This window comes from Urocampus carinirostris, chromosome 20 (genome assembly GCF_059441175.1).
Source record: "Urocampus carinirostris isolate Australia breed hairy pipefish chromosome 20, RoL_Ucar_1.0, whole genome shotgun sequence".
NCBI lineage: Eukaryota > Metazoa > Chordata > Actinopteri > Syngnathiformes > Syngnathidae > Urocampus > Urocampus carinirostris.
The window spans coordinates 22,430,790-22,452,074 of NC_142368.1; the positions used below are offsets into that span (position 1 = coordinate 22,430,790).

At 38.2% G+C, this 21,285-nt stretch overlaps 1 protein-coding gene across 5 annotated transcripts in view; it reads left to right on the top strand.

Moving 5' to 3' along the window:
- Positions 1 to 3,572: 3,572 nt before the first annotated feature.
- The window catches only part of fndc4a (fibronectin type III domain containing 4a), a 46,184-nt gene continuing 28,471 nt past the window's right edge, over positions 3,573 to 21,285 (top strand). For all 5 annotated transcript variants that reach the window (XM_088325414.1, XM_088325416.1, XM_088325417.1 and 2 more), the window contains exons 1-3: positions 3,573 to 4,025; positions 17,131 to 17,246; positions 18,972 to 19,176. In XM_088325414.1, coding sequence (XP_088181540.1) covers positions 3,950 to 4,025; positions 17,131 to 17,246; positions 18,972 to 19,176 — 397 coding nt within the window. In that variant the 5' untranslated portion in view covers positions 3,573 to 3,949. The remainder of the gene's footprint in view (positions 4,026 to 17,130; positions 17,247 to 18,971; positions 19,177 to 21,285) is intronic.

Genomic DNA, 21,285 nt, shown 5'->3' on the forward strand with positions numbered 1-21,285 from the left:
CAGTTTTATATCTTTATGTTTGAAGTCTGAAATGTGACAAAAGGTCACAAAGTAGCAATTTCATTCATCATTCAAGTATGCAGTTGTATTGAAAAAATTGGTATTGTAGAGAATAATGGGTATTCATATTATTTATCAACTTATTTAAGAATTTTGTTGGTGCTAAATGGTATTGCACTACTTTTCAATGCACTACTGTCACAATACACTATTTTTCTTTACACTATCACTCCAACTTAGTCCAGTTTCCAAGCACTTCTACCTTGTAAATATTTTAGCCAAGGGTGTGGGTTTGGTTTTGGCACTGATGGGGGCATAGCACATTTTTATTTGATCACATAGTATTGGTGGAGACAAAACAATGATTGCTTGATATCGGTCCATGCCAAAAATATACCCTTGATTTTAGCCTATTTATCCTCACATTATTATAGTCCTGTTTTTCTCGACTAATTGTTTTTTGATACTTTTTCCCTTTTTTTAATCCATTTGAATTGTTGATTATATTACTAATGGAAATACCAATTGTATTACAATTGGATAGTGGCATGAATATAAACATAGAGCTCTAGTGCTCATACTCTAACAAAATGAGTAAATATAAAGGGACACTTTTAATTTAGTAAATGGCCTAAGGCACTTAGATCCTGGTCATGTCACTATAGCAACAGTCTGGACGTAGCTACTACCATATTCCTTACAAGGGGTGGGCTTGAATGTTCATATAGTCTCACACTCCATAATAGCCTAATATATACTTAACTTATTCTGTTATGCCAAACACTCAAGAAAACATATCACTAGTATGTCCTCGTCACATATCATACTTTCCATGATGACCTGTTAAACAAGAGCTCTGATGATGATTGTGAATAAAAATGATTTTATATTCTATTTCTATGTCTTATGGCGTTGTCTTTTTCAATTGTACATGGGATTTAAAAGTAAACACATGTGTGCCCTTTTAGATTTCTGTCTACAATGTACAGCGTTCTATATAACCGGTTAAGTGACCATTAATGTTTTCTGAGTGTATTTTGGGAGCACTTGATTTGGCGTGACAACTTAGTCCTAACTCTATATTGGGAGTGTCTCTCAGTATGGCATGTAATTGAATAGCGTAAAACAAATACTCAAAAAGAGTACAGTGAGACCTTTTTTATCGAACTTTTGGCTGGGTGAGATGAGCGGCCATTTTCATCCATTCAACAAGCCGATTATTAAGTCTCATGCAGCCGAGACTCTCTTTATCTTGCTCCCAACCCCTCTATCCTCGCTACCCGCCCCTTCTGATTGGATAAGTGACCAGGGGCGGAGACACTTAAGCAGAAACAGAAATGATAGAGGGGCAGCTAAGCTAACTAGTCCAAGGAAAAGTGTTTTCAATTAAGAGTTATTGTAAAAAGTGTAACTATTAGCTCTTATTATAACATTAGTTTGTCAATCTAGTGTGTGTGTGAATGAGAGAGAGAGCATAAAAAGCACGCTAAAGTGGAAGTGATTAGCTCTTACCATAACATTAGTTTGTTAATCTATTTTAAAAACAGGAGTGCCTACACTTTGCCAGCTGCGTTGAAAATGTGATGTAGTTTTTGTTAAGTTGATTTAAGTCATGTTGGTTGTATTGACATTGTTTTTTATTCATCGAAAAAAAATCAGGTAGGTATCTAAGTTTCTTTTTACCTTTATATAAGTTGTTGCTAAGGATATTTTTATTTCCTACACTGTTAGTTTTTTGGTTTAAGTAAAAGATTGGTCATGTTAGTTGTGTTTAAATTTTACTTTATAGTAAATAAAAGGTTTCAAAGAGCTATTCAAATTTAATATGAATTTATGACAAATATTCTTTATTTCTTTTTTAGCATTATTTAAAATGTTTTATGCCAAATTTTAAGCTTTTACATAAATTAATATTAGCTCCAAATACCGGTTAACTGCCTCCCCTTAATACTAATAATTGGTGTCGGCCCTGAAAAACCCATCCCACACTTGAGAGATGAGCCGGACCGCAGCATTGATAGGCAGTGGCTTGTGACAATACTGATACTGACGAAAAACGAATGTCCGTTATCTGCATAGCTTATCCTAAGTAGGGCCGCGGGGGTGCTGGAGCCCATCTCAGCTCTCAAGGGGGGGCGTGTTTGACCTTGAGAAGTTTTTTTTAAAAACGTTTTTAACTGTCTTAGAATAAAGTGCAATTGCACCTCCACTACACTAGAGGAAACTCACTTAGGGGTCATGAGAGGATTTCTTCTTCCTAGGGGGGCATGACAGAAAATAATTGAGAAGCACTGGGTTGTGATAAGGTTGCTTGTAATGCCAGGGTTGTTCAATTTGTGATCACCGTTAGCATCGTTGTCAATCGAGTTGCTGTTCTATAATTCCCTCTCCATTTAAGGTTGATCTTCATAATAGACTCTAATGAAAAGAAAGAGCTCTGGGATATTAAGAAAAGGCAAGACATCTTGAGGGTTTTGTATGGTAATATCTTCTTTCCCTCTCAAACTAACATTAATTGTTTTTTTTCTCCTTATTTTGAGTGTCTTTTTAACTATAAACTTAGATGGATAGTGTGTATTATTTGACCTCTAGATGTCGCTGTATGGTGTAGTGCAACTGAAAATGACTGCAGAAAAGCACAAGGAAGAATTAAGTGACCAAAACATACAATTTTTCTTCTCATTTTTTGAGTCTTTTGGATACTCCTAGCAGCAAGATCGGAGACAGTCATGTAGGCTTCCTCTGGTTGAGTTTGATTTTACCACTAAGAAGTGCTAAATAATACGCAAAATCCCCATCCTCATATCATATAAAACAAGTACACATTTTTTTACCTGCTAGTAATTAAAATGCATGGACATTTGTCTTTTCCTCTCTCACTCTTTCTCTCTCGCTGTCTTTTCTCCTTCTGTCATTGTTACTTTCCCACTCTGTCTCTCTATTTCGTCTCTTGCTCTCTCTATTTTTTCTCTCTTTTTCCCGTTCTCTCTTTGCTGTTTCCATTATCCTATTTTTGTCTCTCTCTTTCTCTAATTTTGTTTCTCTATTTCTCTGTTCTTATCTATTTCTTCTCCCTTATTTCTTCTCTTTCTCCCTTTCCCTCTTTATTTCCTTTCTCTCTATCAGTTTTTCCTCATTTGCTCTCTCTGTCTTCTTCTCCTCTTCGCTTTATTTTGTTTTCTTTCTCTCTTTCCCTTTGTCTTTCTCTATTTCTCTTTTTTTCTTTCTCTTTCTCTATGTCTTGCGCTCTCTCTCTCCTTCTCTTTACTCTACTAGAGTTTTTTTCTCCTACCATGAGGTCCCCGAGTTCAGATGAGTTTGACCCAATTGGCCTATGAAGTACAACATTTTTTTAATTACTAATTTATTCTGCTATTGATCATTTGATGACCAGAAGACCAAATACCTATACCTCAGTAGAGTCTACTGCAGTCGATGAAATAGGAGGGAAAGACAACAGTTAGACGATATTTTACCTAATGTACAACATTAGCAACCAATGTTTTGTGGCTGTTTTGCTAGCAGCGCTTTCCGCCGCCGACAAAAGGCGGGAGTTCTTGGGGGCGGGACTACGGGTCAATTTATCTACAGTATTTGTCAATCAAATAACTGAATGGGTCCCTCTCTCTCCGGTCATTCTGCCTGCCGCCGTCTTGTCGCTTGCTTCCTCACCTGAGCTCCGTAAATGGCCGCCAGCATTTAAAGGCAAGCCACTCACTTGTGGAATGACATCTCACGTCGCAGACTCCCAACATGTTCCAGAACCCCGTCGCGTTTTTGTGATACCGTAACGTTACGTCTTTCACGTGCCGAGACTGCCTCATTGACTGCCGCAACCGCATTCTCTCGTTCTGTCCTCGATACGAAAATGGACCGCAGTGGCCGGACTTGAGTCCTTCATTCTTGTCCCCTTTTGAGCTTCATTCGCCTTCGAGAGACTGGGAGAGACATGACTCGCCCGCTGGTACTGATACACGCGGCGGTCCTGTTGCTCTTCGGGAGCGACGTGTTCCTGGTGGGGGCAAGTAAGTGACAAAAGTCGACGAAATGTATGCAGTATATGATAATTTTTGTCACATGGTCAATTCATTAGGAACCACTCTTGTCATCGATTCCTACTAAAAATGTGCACTGTACAAAAGTCTGCCCTTCTTGAGCATCTACGCGATTAGCTTTTACATATGGCCACGGTAAAAATGTCATACTGTATTCATATTTCCTGTTTTCAATGAAACGTTGCTCAACACATCAAAACGAAAACCTTATTTCTAAAAATATTGAAATAACGCAGTGATAAATCCGTTTTAAATAACATAGTTTAATGTTCATATTGGCAAAAGTACATTTTCTGTACTTTGCTGCATCACATTAAAAAAGCATAATTATAAAATCAATACAGGTGTGTCGTCATGGTTACTGTGGCTGCGCACACCTGTATTTCTCAGTAGGGACCGAAATTATATCCCTTCCAAAACCAACCATTTTAAAGGTATTGGAACGTAGAATGATACTAGTATGAGTTCTTTGTTTTAGTAACCATTTAACAATCAAGTAACTGAATTTAAAGGAATTGTAATTTGCCATTAAATACATGCCAAATTAGGCATTTCTTTGCAAAAAGAAAATGAACGTACTCATGATTTTAGTCTGGAAAAATGTGGTAGCAAACATCATTATTAATTTCTATAGTAATAAAATGCATTACACGACCTGTGAATTTAAAACAGCCTTTTGATCAATGTGTAACTACCTCAAAAATGTATGCAAAATTATGCCTTTCTTGAAATTTATTTTTGTTTTTTGATATTATAAAAAAGTATATAATTTTTTCAACCATGATGGTAAATGGCCTGCATTTATATAGCGCTTTTCAAGTCAATGAAGACCTCCCAAAGCGCTTTACAATGTGCTTCTCACTTACCCATTCACACACACACACTCACACACCAATAGCAGCCATGGAAGGCGCCGACCTGCTTATTGGGGGCATTAGGGATTCAGTGTCTAGCCCTAAAGATGACCAATGGACATTATTGCTAGAGTGTGAAAATGGTCGACTGGTCAGTGAGGCTATTGGTCTTTTAAACAACATTTTAACACGTTCGGATATGATACCAACAATGTCCGAAACTTCAAACCCTAATCAACAGGTAAGCGCTGTTAACGAGGAAATGTGGCAGCTCTTCAGAGCTGGAGCATCAGGGGGACCTTCTCAAGCTAGAATAGAATAGAATAGAATAGAATTTACTTTTATTGTCATTCTTTGTAACCATGCACACAGAACAAAATGTCGATACACCTTACCCGTACAGTTAAACTGTAGCGAGCCGATGCAGCTGCAGCCAAACAGGGCGCAGCCATTTTTAGTCATTAGGTGACCAAACCCCCCAATTCCAACCCTTAATGCTGAGCGCCAAGCAGGGAGGCAATGAGTACCAATGTTGTAAGTCTTGGGTATGATTAGGCCGAGGCTTGAACCAGCGACCTCCCAGTCTCGGAGTGGGCGCCCTACCATCTAGGCTACCGAGCTAATGGCAACCAGGTAAATCAACCTTCGACTTCAATCTCATGCAAAAAATCACATCACAAAATTGAAAATTTACAATTTGCCATTCAAGTGAGCGAGTTATAGGCGTATTAATTTACCGTTGTATAAAAAATATGAAAACAATCCCTTTTTGCTCAAATAGATAATATATTGTTGTATTTATAATAAGTTTATTGTTTTTAATACTGGATACATTAAAAAGATGCAAGTCTGTTATTTATGCACCGTTAACATCACGGGTGTCGAACAGGCGGGCCGAATCAGGCCCACTAGGGGATTGGATCTGGCCCGCGAGACAACGCTCAGAAAAGCGCAAGAGAAAAGCGAGCTGTAGGTTGAAATATATCCACTTGATGTTGTCAAAGTCAGGTGCCTCTCACAAATGCTGTACTTGTAGTACTCTCTCTCTCTCTACTCTCTCTCTCCCATTTTTTTCTCACTCTCTCTCTTTTTCTCTTTCTTTGTTCCTCTTTGTCTCTTTCTCTCTGTCTTTTTACCTTCTTTTGCCCTCCATTTTCTCCTCTTTGTCTTTCTCTCTCTTGCTTTCCCCCTTCTCTCTTTCCCCTTTCTCTCCTTCTCTCTTCTCTCCTTTCTCTTTCTATTTCTCTTTGGATTTCATTCTTTCTCTTTCTTTCCCCCCCACTCACTATTTGTTTTTATTTCTTGTTTCTCATGCTCTGTCTCTGTCTCTGTCTGTCTGTATCTGTCTCTTTCTCTTACTCTCTTTTGTCCCACTCTCTTTACTTTTCTCTCCCTATCTTTCTCTCTAATCTACTAAACCGGCCCCTAAGAATATGTTTGTCTATCGTGTGGCCCCATATCTTGTCTAAGTTTGACACCCCTGGTTTACATCATGGTCACGATCGGCCAATCATGTTGCTGTTCATTGAGATCTACACCCTTTGGGGCAGATCTACTTTGTAACCTAGGATATTTCATAAAAAAACTGCTAAAGGGAGGGCTGTTGGAACAGATTTCAATCCTCTATTTGAGGCATTGCTCCTCTTCTGTTCCTGTTGCAAGTTCAAAATCCATTAATGTCTTCTGTTATTTTGAGTGTCTACTATACTATAAATTCATCACTTTATCATTTTCAGAAGGACAGAAAATGGGTGTAAAAATGATCAGTATTGATCTGACAAAATGTAATGTCGAACATCCATTTTAATCAGGCGGGTAACAATAAGTATAATTTGATTGAGAAAGTAGTGGAGCTGGGCAAAGGGCCCGTTTTAGTACCCTTGCAAATACCATCAAGTTGTTATGATACCTTACATCAGGACTCTCTTGTACCTTGACGATACTGAAACAGAATTGTTCTCTTTAATTCCTTATCCATCTGAATTTCTGTGTTTTTGAGTTGTCTAAAAAACATACATATTGAGAATCTGTCGGAGTTTATAAAGATATAAACCCATTGCTGACCATAGTATTCAGATAAAGGCATTTAAATAGAGTTTAAAACTACTGCGCATGTAGTGAGGTTGACCATCTTGTCTGGCTAGCTGAATCGCTCTGACCACATCCGGTTCCAGTAGGCGTATTTATTGAAAGGTCACGCATGCGCAGTGAATACAATGGAGTCGCGCATGCATATTACATTACATACGATGGAAAAACATTGAAAACGTATTACAAACAATGGAAATAGACTGAAAACATGGATCTTTGAAACGTGACTATGTGTGTGGGTGTGTGTGATGATTACTTGTATATTAAAAATAGAAAAAGGGGTTAAACAAGTTAATTTAATAGCATAGGAATCTGAGAAATACACAACTAAAAGTAGCTTACTTTACAGAATCAATAACTACTTAAAATGTTATTTTGTTTTTAGCTTCCAGCCTAGTGAAGTATATGGATGGATGGATGTGTTATTGGCTCATTTCTAGCTTTTGGAAGCCAAAAAAACACTGGCAAGCTGCCTCGCCGTGCGGTATTGTATACATAATAGAAAAAAGTTTAAGAGGATGTGTAATGTGCTCTTTACAAGCCCATTTATCCGCCAAGCACATTTAGAGGAGCTCTTTAAATATTTGCTGCACGCCTGTATCTGCTTCCTCCCATGCATGGCATTATGATGCCTCTGAAAAACCAGAGTGCCACTTCTTCTCTGTGCACGAGGTGTGATCTCTCACATCCCCTGAGAGCAACTTTCAAAGCAGCCGCACTCCTGCCTCAAATGCACAGCTTGAAGGGAAAGGAAATGAACACAACGTTTTGGCTGTGCATTCCAGGAGGAAAGGTGACTGTTTTGTCTCAATTAATATTCAAGGCGGTGGGTGGGATGGGCCGAATGGTCTTAGGTGGTCTATTAAAATGGTATCTTCCCAAGTGAAATAATTTATGATTCAAATAGTGAGTGGAAATTCATAATTCATTGTACTTGGAATGGCCTCACTGAGCATTTTATTTCATTTTATATTACATCATTGTTCTTGATTTAATCTTACAGGTTAAATAATTGGATTTCTCCCCCGCCCACTTAAAAAGCAGTTTCATGTGAATAGATCTGGTGTTGGGTGACAGGATATTGTTATAGAGTGTGTACACAACATTTTTTACACTGATACTGAAATCTATTGTCAGGAATCATACATTCCATTTATTAGGGATGTTCAATACCACATTTTTTAAAGACTGATACTTGCACTTCTCTTAAATAGTCATCGTTACCGCAAACTGATACCATTGGTACATAAAAATAACTTGTTTTTTGAATGTTTTTAATGGCGTTTAACCATTCCTTTAATTTTAAGTCATACTGGTATCTTAAAAGGCTGGTAGTGATACAATAAAATGTAACAGATCCATTAACTTTTTTTTCCCCCTCAACCTAATTAACCTTTTTACAGTTCAAATTTGGACAATCATTTCCTTGCCGTTTGTGTTTCATTTATTTGTATATATTGCGCACCCATAATTTTGTATTTTTATTTATACAATTTTGTTTCAAGTTCTAAGCATTGAGGTGTAAACGTTGTATTAATATAATTTATTCACAAACTAATCTATGTACACAATACCGACCATAACATTTATAATAAACTGTGTTTCTTTCATGTCCTTCCAAGTCTGATTCATCATCAGATTCACCAAAGAGTTGTTTCCTTCGTCATGCCTTTTTGCGTTTTATATCTTTTAGGACGACCGTCTCTTTTCTTCATTCTCAAAGAATTTTTTCTCTGGTACCGTGAACAAAAATACTGTGATAGTGATATATGATAAATGCCTTTTCATTGTTCGCTATATCACTGGTGGTCTAGTGATTGGGTTTCAGCTCTTTCACCGCTGTGACCCGGGTTTAATTCCTATTGCAGCCAATGTTTTGCGATTGTTGTCGGCGTTATTATTCGACTCGTCATTGATTGCATTAATAAGGTAAAATTTTGCTCTCGAACTTTTGAGTTTTTGTTTTTTTAAGGTTTAAACAAAACAAACTAATTATACACGAATACATGTGGTAATAGACCTTAATTTTCGTCTAGACTTCGTAAATTCTGGGTTATACAGGGCCAATGCATAAAGCTAAATGACTGGTTAAATATGCGCACCAAAATCGGAAATTGTATTAATCTTATGCATACCATTGAAAAGTAGTCTTTCAAAAGGACACTACTCATAACTCAACTAAGACTGTTGACAATCCTTCTTTAATTTTAAAATGGGGAGCAATAAAGTGCACATGTTTGCTTTTAAGGTTTTTGCAAGCATGCTGCCTGCTAGTATTGGCAACCTGCTGATTTCAAAACTGCTGATGCCGCCCTATAATATCTGCCTCTGTCATCGTTTCTTTGCGACCGTAGCATGCTCGTGGCATGTTAGAGGACATCAAGCAAAGTGGATTCTCTTGTCCTTTGTGCTGCAATTTTTAGCCGTGTAGCCATTTGCTTTCGTTACAGAAGATAACAGCACTGTAAAGAGATTGTGCATATATAGTATTTTTATGGCTATCCCCCCAGACTCATGAACCTACCAAGGATGAGAAGCCAATCTTGAAGAATTAATTTTAAAGGTCACCTTGAACGTATTACATGTGTGCATACCAAGTAGCATAGGAGAATTATGCACCGCTGAAAAAAATATGTATTTAGTTTTCAGCCTGCGAGTACGTTCGAACATGCTTAACATTATGTTAAATCTATTTATAGAATAGTAGTTCTGGCTAACTAATTTTGTTAATAAACCCTTTTTTTATTCAGCAGAACTTTTCACATACACAATAAACCTATAAAACACCCTTTTTAGGTGTATTTTACTTGAACTGTTGGTAAAAAATATCAAGTCTGTAATTTCACTTCCCGTTTGAGGTAAAACCAAGCCTCCCTACACTCGTTTGTGGGTTCGTTTTGAGACTCTATAGAACAACACAGAAATCAAAGTAGTGCAATTATATAATTATGTGCCACAGAGAGGAAATGCAGACCCAATTATAATCAATAATACACGAGCGTGGTGCCTTGTTGAGAAGTGGTATTTCAAATTGAGTCCAGCACCTTTGGCGAAGTTTGGCCCCTTGTGGGATGTTTGAGTCATACTGCAGAAAGAAGAAAAACTTCGGTGTCACCTTTCTGAAAACGTATGACAGACATCATTTGAAGGAACTGGTAATGTATTGAGGTTACCAACCAAAATTTTAACTAGTTTGTGCTGTGGTCTAAGAAAAACATGGTCAAACTAGATTATAAGTGAACCCCGATACTGATGAAGTGCAGTAAAATAAATACATTATAAACTCGTAACTTTTTAAGCATAATATTTAGATATTCTATACAACACGCTACAGTGGGCATTTGCACGTCACTTTGGGTATTTGTATATTCTTTTTGCTTTTTTATTGTATTGTTCTCAGCTCAGGAATGCTGCTGGAAATGTGAATTTCCCTGCGGGGATGAATAAAGTATCTATCTATCTATTTAATACCTGAAAACTGATATCATTTTTCCATTATTTTTTTTAATTCCTCAAAATGAAGATAGATACTCACCCATCTATCTGGTGTCGGCGCCGTTACCAGCCTTTTTAGGCTTGGTACTCACAATAATGGCGGATACAATGGGCTACCCTCTAGTGGCCATTTTATTATCAGACACTAAAAATTAGGGTAATGCTATTTTTGCCAATGATTAAAAGAAATGCTAAGGAAACATATGTTTGATTTAAACATATTTATATTAAAAATACCAGCTATATTTGAATGGCTCAAAGTATCGGTATGAAATCTGTCTGAATAAAAACGATTGAACATCCGTATGTGAAGTTCACTATACATTTAAACGAATGGAGATACGTTACAACTGTTTTAAATTGGTCTTTTAATGGCTGTATGGTTTGAGAGAGGATTGGTAATAAGTCAAGTTATGTTTATTTGTATAGCCCTTAATCAAAAGGAGTCTCAAAGGCCTGCACAGACTATTGCAAACTACAGACTATTATTACACCATGCCCTGATATAAAACCTACACAAGGGCTAGGAAAAACTCAAAAACCTCAACATGAGGAGAATTAGAAACCTTGAGAATCGATGTTGCATGAACAAACAATAGAAATAAAAAAAATTGAGAAAACCTGTTTTGCCAAGTAAGCTTACTTTTTTTTTTTAATGTATTTCTCTTTCATGTTTTGAACTATGGGTTGACAGATTAAAAATAATACACAATTTAGGTGGGCAAGTAAAACACAAAATACACGATTTTGAGGAAAAAATGCTAATAAAAGCAAAATGGTGCACGTGATATTATTCCCACATTCCGTTTTTACAAATCTAAAATAATTTCCTGGAGATTAAGCAAAGGATGAAATTCAATTTGGCTAAGTATCTTAAATCACAGGCAGCACGGCGGCGCAGTGGTTAGCGCGTGTGCGGCACAGTTCTAAGGTCTCCGAATCTTACTGCAATATGTATTCTGTGTAGCACTATTTAGTTACTCTATATAACACGCTACAGTGGGCATTTGCACGTCACACTGGGTATTTGTATATTGTATTCTTTTGGCTTTATTATTGTACTGTTCTCAGCTCAGGGATGCTGCTGGAAATGTGAATTTCCCTTAGGGGATGAATAAAGTATCTATCTATCTATCTATCTACCTCCTGTGTGGGTTCAAATCCAGCCACTGGACTTCCTGTGCGGAGTTTGTATGTTCCCCCCGTGTTTGCGTGGGTTTCCTCCGGGCACTCCGGTTTCCTCCCACATTCCAAAGACATGCATTTCAGGTGGATTGGCCGGTCTGAATTGTCCCTAGGTGTGAATGCGTGAGCGAGTTGTCTGTCCCTGTGTGTCCTGCGATTGGCTGACAACCAGTTCAGGGTGTCCCCCTGCCCACTGACCGATGATTGCTGGGATGGGCCCCAGCACCCCCGCGACCCTACTGAGGATAAGCGGTGCAGCTAATGAGATGAGATGAGATCTTGAATCATCATGTGCATAGTAACTATTGCAGGAAGTTTTGCTTTCTGCACAATAGTACTATTTTTGGCATGAACTATTCTGCTAAATGGCATCAACATATGGTGTGCTAAAGGTGAAGAAAAACATGTCTGCATTGACATCAAGTGTAGATGGAATTTCACTCATTAAACTGTCTCCCCTGCCAATCTGACAGGCGAAATTGTCTATTCTTCTCCTGCTATGCTGTCAGTATTATGGCAAGCCGGCTCGCCGCCTGACAGTTTTATGATTCCGCTGCTCAAAACTCAACAGCCCCAATGAATTTACCCTCTTTGAGAATCTTAAAAAAAAAAAAAAAAAAAAAATATATATATATATATATATATATATATATATATATATATATATATATATATATATAGATGAGTATTATGGAATTTGTATTCATTCATTTTCAAATGATGTCGTTAGACCAGCCCTAAAAGGAGGTAGCGGCTAATGTGAGTGAGCCTGAGGCAATTATTCATCCCGGCAATGTGCCCAAATCCCAAAAGGGTCTTCCCATTTGTCCTGGAAGACAGCAAGCCTCGGCCCTTCCGACCAGTCACTCTTACTTTTTAGCTGTTGCGTAATGTGGAGAGCCTGGAGTAGTGCACACCGACATTTATTGCTGGGCTGACACAATCTATTACTGGAAAAATCGGTTAATCTGTTAAATCACTTGTTGATTAATCAAATATTTTTGTTTCAATCTGTTTATTCTTAACATCTTTATTTCAATATAAAATTGTAGAACACAAATTGATGATATTGTTAGGGGTTTGGCATATACAGGTCCTTCGAAAAGATTAGCATATTGTGATAAAGTTCACTATTTTTCAAAGTGTAATGATAAAATGGAACTTTCATATATTTTAGATTCATTGCACACAACTGAATTATTCCAGGTCTTTTATTGTTTTAATATTAATGGTTTTGGCATATTTTGGCAGGTCTTGAAAACTCCGAAAATTGTATCTCAAAAAACCAACATGATCATGAAAAGGTGCTGACCTTATCATCTGAGTTGGAGTTAACTCTACACACTTGCAAACGATTCCTGAGGCTGTAACTTCCCGGCCTGGTTCAATACTCAAAACCGCAATCATGGGTAAAACTGCTGTCCAGAAGTCCACTATTTACACCCTCAAGCAAGAGGGTAATACACAAAAATAAATCTCTGAGCCAATACGCTGTTCCTGGAGAGCTGTATCAAGGCACCCCAGTGCGAACTCTATGGGAATAAAAAAAGTGGCATAAACACTGGACAACCAGTAGAGGTGACCGGATCCTAAGAAAAATTGTGGTGAAGGCTGACTTCAGACTTTGGGGGACCCGAGGAAGCAGTGGACTGAGTCTGGAGTAAAGCATCCAGAGCCACATTGCACAAAAGTGTGCAGGAAATGGGCTACAGGTGCCGTATTCCCCAGGTCTAGCCACTTTTGAACCAGAAACTGCTGATCTGGGCGACAGAGAACCAACACTGGACTGTTGCTCAGTGCAGCAAAGTTTTTTTTGGGATGAAATCAAATTTTGCATGTCTTTCAGAAATGAAGGTGTCAGAGTCTGGAGGAATACTAGGGAGAAGGAAAGACCAAAATAGTGCAGTGTCAAGTACCCACAGTCAGTGATGGTCAGGGGTTCCATGTCATCTGCTGGTGTTTGTGCACTGGGTTTTATTAAGAGCAGGGTCAATGCAGCTTTCTATCAGGAGATTTTGAAGCACTTCATGTCTCCATCTGCTGAAAAGCTTTATGGAGAGGAAGATTTTATATTTCAGCACGACCTCCCACCTATTCACAGTTCCAAAACCACTGGGAAATGGTGTTACTGTGCTCAATTTGTCTGCGAACTCTCCTGACCCGTTTCCCATAGAGAATCTGTGGGATAATGTGAGGAGGAAGTTGAGAGACAACCAATGCAACACTGCGAATGAGGTTAAGGCCGCTATCAAAGCATCCTGGGCCACCATAACACCTCAGCAGTGCCATAGGCTGATTGCCTCCATGACACACCTCATCGAAGGAGTCATTTCTGCAAAAGGATTCCCGACCAAGTATTAAGTGCATAACTGAACATAATTATTTGAGGGTTGGCTGTGTTTTTTAAATTTTTTATTAAAAACACTTTAGTGGTCAGATGAAATACTAAAATTATTTGAGATGGGGAATGTCTTTTTTTTCCTTACTATTTTTGCCAAAATCATCAATATTAAAACTAATTCATGTATGTGTAATGAATCTAAAATATATTAAAGTCTAATCTTTATCAGTACATTACAGAAAATGATGAACTTTATCACAATATGCTATTTTTTTGTGAAGGAATCAACGTGCTAACTGTTGTTCGCAATCTACCGGTCGATCACACACAATGGTTTTTTGTTGGGCTTTCAGTTGAATGAGGCATGTGAAATGCAGTATAAAATTGGAGACTTATACATTTTGTCATAAAAGCTAGAATTTGTTATAAATATGTTTTCAAAATAATACATATTTATCTAGTGAGAATTTCATCAAGAATTCAAATGCCATACATTTGCATTTACATTCATATATCACAAGATGTATGACTTTGCCCTTTATCAGTATCCCTTACAAATGCAAAAATAGATTTATTTTTTTTAATCTAATTTTATTTATTTTTTTAAATTTCAATTACTATTACAAACTCATGTAGTTGCATTAATTGAGTACAGGGCGATTAATACTTTAATACTTAAAACTGCAATTCATTCTTACTTATTTGCTACAATAACTTATTACCAATTTGACTATTGTATTGTGAACTATCATTTTGAAGGAATTTAAGCGTGTATTGAAAAATATTGTCAGCGGTTCCACAAAATAGGAAGGTTTTTACCTTACACTGGAATTATTTTTGCCGTAGTAAAAGAATGTACAAAGAATCTTCAATACATTTTAAGATATTTAGAAAAATTCCACTTTTTTGGGGGGGTAGATCATTTTGTAAGTAGCTCGCACAATGAAAGTATAAGCTGCCCTGTACTGTGCAAAAAAGGGGCCAAAAATACATTTTCCAAAATGAAAAGTAAATCACTCCAGTCGGTAAAAAAAACCTCCAAAATGACACCCACTAGTGTGGGCTGACCAATATTAAGGAATTTTGAAGAAACAAATTGCACATATTTTGTTAAGATGACATTCGCTGGGTGGTTGTCAATTTATTAATTAGTCTTTGCTTTAAATAGTGGTTGCAGTTTTTTTTTCTGTTTTTTTTTTCCTTTTCTTCAACCTACTCAGAAGCCACTCGGCAGCCCACATGGTGCTCATTTGATATTGCAGATGATTCTTTTTGGTTTAGGAGAGAAACTCTTTGCACAGATGCCACATTTGGATTTGCTTGACCTTCACCATTGTGTGAATAAGAGCATGTCTTGACAAAATCGTAGTGAATTATGTACAAATCCCAACAATCAAACCTGTAGAGCCTGTTTTTCTTTTGTCTCTCTTTGTGACAGCCCTTCTCTAACCTGTGAAATAAGGCAACATAAAGGGAGATGGGGAAAAAAAGACTATGTGGGGTAGCTGAGAATAGTGCAATATGTCAAGGCGAGACGGGTTGGGGGGGGTCGCTTGTCTTTAGACAAAAGACAAGTGCCATTGTAGCCAAAGCGGTTATCTTTACAAGCACGTAAATGACACTAGGGCTGTGTTTTTGCGCTTATTTTTAACAGTGGCAGTGATTTATACCTGATTGAAAATCCAACGTCAGTGTCACAGGTGGATGACTGTTAAGAAACTGCTGAACCATTTCCTAGTAGGATTTTGCAAAGGGATTTGTCAACATCCAATATCTACAGATTTTCTAAACGAATTCCTGAACTAGACTACCGTAAATTTCGGACTATAAGCCGCTACTTTTTTCCCAAACGTTCAACCCTGCGGCTTATTCAGTGATGCAGCCAATTTATGTAATTTTTCTAACGGGCGCCAGCGGCGCTCGAGTACAAAAGGTAAGATTTAGACCGGTGGAATTTATGCACCGAGGAAGACTGCAACTTCTTAGCTTGTGCACAATTTAAATTAGCGTAGACATATCCTCACCATGTAAATTGCAATAAGAAAGGCACATGACGCAGCTTTCAAGCTAAAAGCAATTAAGCAGTCCGATAAAGAAGGAAACAGAACTACTGTACGTGAACTTTACTTTGCGAGTGTGTTGCTAGTCATCCCTAGCGCGGGACGATATATGACAAAGTCTCTTTCCCATACTGGGGAAGACGACTTTGACGTCAGTTATAAGGATGAAGATGAGGACGGTTTACCGTGATATCTACAAGTACCGTATATTTTTTTCAACAGACCCGTTTACTGTGTTGCGAGCGTGTTCCTAGTAGCGTTTTGCTACCCTTCACAGGCACGGTTTGGGATGAAAGTTATATTATTATTAAAGCTTTGAAAACTCTCTCGGTGTACTGTCTTTCTTTGTAAATATGTGTAACCATGTATAATATGTATTTGCAACTGTATATTTTTGTAATGTATTTATTTTAGAGACTTATTCTCATATGTTTTCCACGGGCAAATCAAAAAGAAGGGGCGAAAACAACGGGAGCGTGTTTGTGGACACAGCAGACAATAGTGGTTATATATTTTTCCCACCCTTACCTTTGGAAATACACATTTTTTTTCCTTGGATTATTTTAAACGGGATCCAGACTCTGCAGGTCTGCATCAAACCTTAAGTACTGGTATCATTTTATGTTAATTTTGCTGGCTGTGGTTTTTGGACTGTGTACTTTATATTCAGTTTCAATCGCGGGATTCAAAGTCGGGTTTGGGTTAATTTTGTGATTGTGATACATGATTTAATGTGGGCGCATGCGGCTTATGTACAGGTGCGGCTTGTAGTACAAAAGCGGTTATCCTCTTAAAATGTGGTAAGTGCGGCTTATAATCAGGTGCGCTCTATAGTCCGGAATTTACGGTATATAATTTTTAAGATATAATGAGTATGGTGCAGTCCTTAATATGCAGTCAGTGCCCCTGATTCTAAAATTCATTTTAATGGACTCAAATTCGTCCGTACAGAGGTTCAACTTGGGAAGCAGACGACACAGACAATTTATTAGTTTAAAAACCTTCTGTCCATTAACGAGGCCTCCCTGTGGTCTTTCATTTTTCGTCAGATCGTCCGCCAGCTCCAGTCAACGTCTCCGTCATTCACCTCCGCTCCGACTCTGCAACCGTTTCCTGGGAGGTTCCCGAGGGAGAAATCATAATTGGCTTCTCAGTCTCACAGCAAGTAAGTCCAATTATTGGATTACAATAATATTTGGATTACTGCAACATGACTCTTTCGCAGGACTGTTTTTGGACGGATTTTCTCATCTTTTGAGTCATTGTAAAATGCAGATAAAGTCATACATATCGATTTTTATGCGGCAGCTTGATTTCTTTGGTGGATAGCTTTCAAATTACAGGATGCATCATGCATATTTATTTTTACTTAGCATGATGAGCATGGGCAGCACGGCGGTGCAGTGGTTAGCGCTTGTGCGGCACAGTTCATGTCATGGAAACCTGTCGTGGGTTCAAATCCAGCTCCAGACTTCCTGTACGGAGTTTGTATGTTCTCCCCGTGCTTGCGTGGGTTTCCTCCGGGCACTCCGGCTTCCTCCCACGTTCCAAAAACATGCATTTCAGGTGAATTGTCCCTAGGTGTGAATGAGCGAATGAGTTGTCTGTCCCTGTGTGCCCTGCGATTGGCTGGCAACCAGTTCAGGGTGTCCCCTGCCCACTGCCCGGAGATGGCTGGGATGGGCTCCAGCCCCCCCGCGACCCTAATGAGGATAAGCGGTACAGCTGATGAGATGAGATGAGATGATGAGCATATACAAAATAAAAGGATATTTGTATGTGTCGTCCTATGTTGCACTTCAAGCGCACCAAAAACCAACACGAGTAAACTGTACCATAAAACTTCGGACAAAAACTAGTTACTGTATCTGCTTTTAAGCAAAAACGAGCTTCTATGCTGAAAATTAGTGTTTACCTACACTGAAAGCTCTTGTTTCCTTTGGCAAAAATGAGCAGAAACTAGCTTATTCTATGATGATTAGTATGTTCTTCTACACTGAAAGCAGTTGTCGTTTGTCAAATATAACTAATGTCCGCCACGCCCAGAACGAGTTTCATTGCTGAAAATGTTTCATTTTGTTCCAAGCTTAAAACTAGCAACTTCCATACTAAAAATAAATAAAATAAAAATAGCATTGCTCACTTCTGCAGTGAAAGCTCTTTTCTTCTACCCTGATCATCTTTTTTTTTAAACTTACGCCTTCTACTCTAAAATGTTCTTTTTTTTGTCAAATTATTGTCGTCTGCAGCCAAAACTGAATATTTGTCATGGCTCCAGCACCCCCGCGGCCCTACTGAGGATAAGCGGTGTAGCTGATGAGATGAGATGAAAACAAGCGTCTTCACTGAAAACTGTTATCTCTTACGTCAGAAATAGTCTTCCACGCAAAAACTCTTCTAATCTGAAAATCTGTCAGTCTTTTTTTACTATTGTACAAGTGTCTGTTTGCTCCAAATGGAAAGCTAGTTTCTTCTTTGTACAAACATGTTGCATCAGTCTTTCTACAAAATATTGTTGTACAATTTGTTATTTTTTCTTTAATAATTTTACATAAATATAAAGCTTTTGAAGTTCCCTTTCAACTCATGTATGTGTACTTTTAAAACGAGGAGTTTAAAGATTTTAGGCTACATGTTTGGGCACCCACAATTTGAGTATCAATCACAATGTTACCATTGACATGTTTGGAATTTTTTTTTTCACAAATTTTATTATAATGCACTGGACAATCCTGCAACATTTCCATATGTTTATTCATTAGTTTCGTGAATGGACTGAAAAGCCAACTGGCGCTGACTGGTACCTGAGCTACCAGCCAGAGCATCTGAAACACTTACAGGAACTGTTTTTTTTCCCCCCCATAATGTTCTACCTCTCCCAACCATAAAGAGACAGGATGGACACATGCAGCGGTTCATCCGGGAAGTCAACACCACCAGTCGCTCTTGCATCCTGTGGGACCTTGAGGAGGAGGCAGACTACATTATCCAGGTGCAGTCCATTGGCCTCTACGGGGAAAGCCAAGCCAGCAAGAAGGTCCACTTTCGCACGCTGAAGAAGACCGACCGCTTTCCTTCAAACAGTTCCAATCAAGGTCGGTGCAAAGATGACTTTTCACGGATGAGGATCACTCTTCCTACTTTATAATTGTTGAAGCATGTAGCATATATACATCACTAACACCAAATCTGACTGAGGAGATCTCCATATTTGATTTTATGAAAATAATAAGACTTAAATGCAAGTTCAAAAGCTATTACTAGTTATGAATTACAAATATCCACTGTCAGTACTCTTCATCTTTCGGCTTCATACTTGATTAATAACGCGGAACATGATAGCACTATTTACACTATTATTGGAAGTTAAAAGACCCCTGTCTATAAAAGCTAACGAACCATGGGCTTAAAGTGCCGAGTCGGCAAATACCCTTGCGGCTCAGGAGGCGTTTTTTTTTTGTTTGTTGAGGGTGGTGGGGTTCTTAGGAATCTTGTCTCAGAATTAGGGACCTTGACGCTTTTTATTTGCACATCACCCTGGCAAACAATCACAATCCTTGAAGGGAAAAAAAATTCTGCTGTGGCATCATTAACTGCCACTCTTCCCAATTATTCAAAACACAAAAGAAATACTCAGTCTGATTTCTCTCCTTTCATGGCAACTCAATTTCACAAGCCATTAACCTACTTTATAAGAACGTCACATGGATCAGTTGACGCCATGCTAACTACTTGTAATCATGTTCCCACATGCAATCTACGCGTAACCCTATTAAAGCGAACTAGCATTATGAGGACTGATTACTGTGTAGAGAATATGTGAATATACTCTCTTTGCCCTTCATTATTTTCAAGTCAGATTTATAGCTCACCATGACAACTTAAATATATTCAGCTGGGATTTTTTTAAGCCACTTTGTCTCAGTCAAGTGTCTCCTATTTATGCATTGACTCAGAACCTTTCTAAACCAAGAGCTACACAAAAAGACACTTCAATCCATAGGGCTTCTTGTATTTGAATGCAACTCTTTCTGACTCTGAAATTGATTTTTAACTCTAGAAACTCTGCCTTCAATATGTATGGCGAGTGTGAATATATATACTTTTTTGGGGGAGCAGAGGGGGATTTATAGTCACTTGCAACTACAGGAAAAACAACTACTGTGTTTTCATAAATACTGTAAATTCCGGACCCATCACATTTTAAGAGGAAAACCAATTTTGTACTTACACACCTGTATATAAGCCGCATGCGCCCACATTGAAAGATGTAACAAACACAAAATTAACCCAAATCCAACTTTAAGTCCCGCGATTGAAACTTAATTTTGGTTTGGTTTGAACAATTTTTTTCGACATTTTTAACAGCAATTAAACACATTCACAATTTCATTGCGTTAAATGTCTCAATAACATGATGCATAGAACCATTTCTGACTCAATCAAGCGCCTGAATTATCTTGAAAATGCTTTCTTTGCCAGCTAGAATTATTATTTTTTTGGTTTGAACAATTTTATTGACACTTTTAACAGCAAAAAAACAATGTGAGGTTTGAACAATTTTTCTCGACAATTTTAACAGCATTTAAGCATATTCACAATTTCGTTATCTGACAATATGACGTTTTAACAATTTTTATTGACACTTTTAACAGAAATTAAATACATTCACAATTTCAATATATCATATTCTAACAATATGAGGTTTGAACACTTTTAACAGCAGTTAACCAATGTGTAAAGGGCAATACTATTGTGCAAGGGCATAGCTTTGTCTTCTCAAGTGGGATTCCATCCCACCCTCCCAAGCAGCATCCTCCAGTCCTCTGCCCGGGATGCTCCGATGGGTCCTCTCCCTTCTTACTTCTATGTTCCACAACCACTCGAATAACCAGGCCGTTGCTGCCGGGACCCCCACAGTGGAGCTCCGGTTCCTTCCTCCGGGTGGGTGCAGACAATTCTTCTTTATGGCTACGTCCTAGGCTTGCCGCTCGCAGATTGTATGGTATCTGCAGCCATTCGGAGCACAGCCACGGGGGGATCTGCCTGCACCTCCTTACCAGCAGGTTTCATATACATATTTGCTCCCCAGGAAGAGCTGGAGGTCAGGCACCCCTTTACCCCCTTTTTCTTTTTCATTGTGTCCCTTTATATCCTTTTCCACTTTGAGCCCCAGATAAAGTGAAAGATGGCTCGGTTCAGTT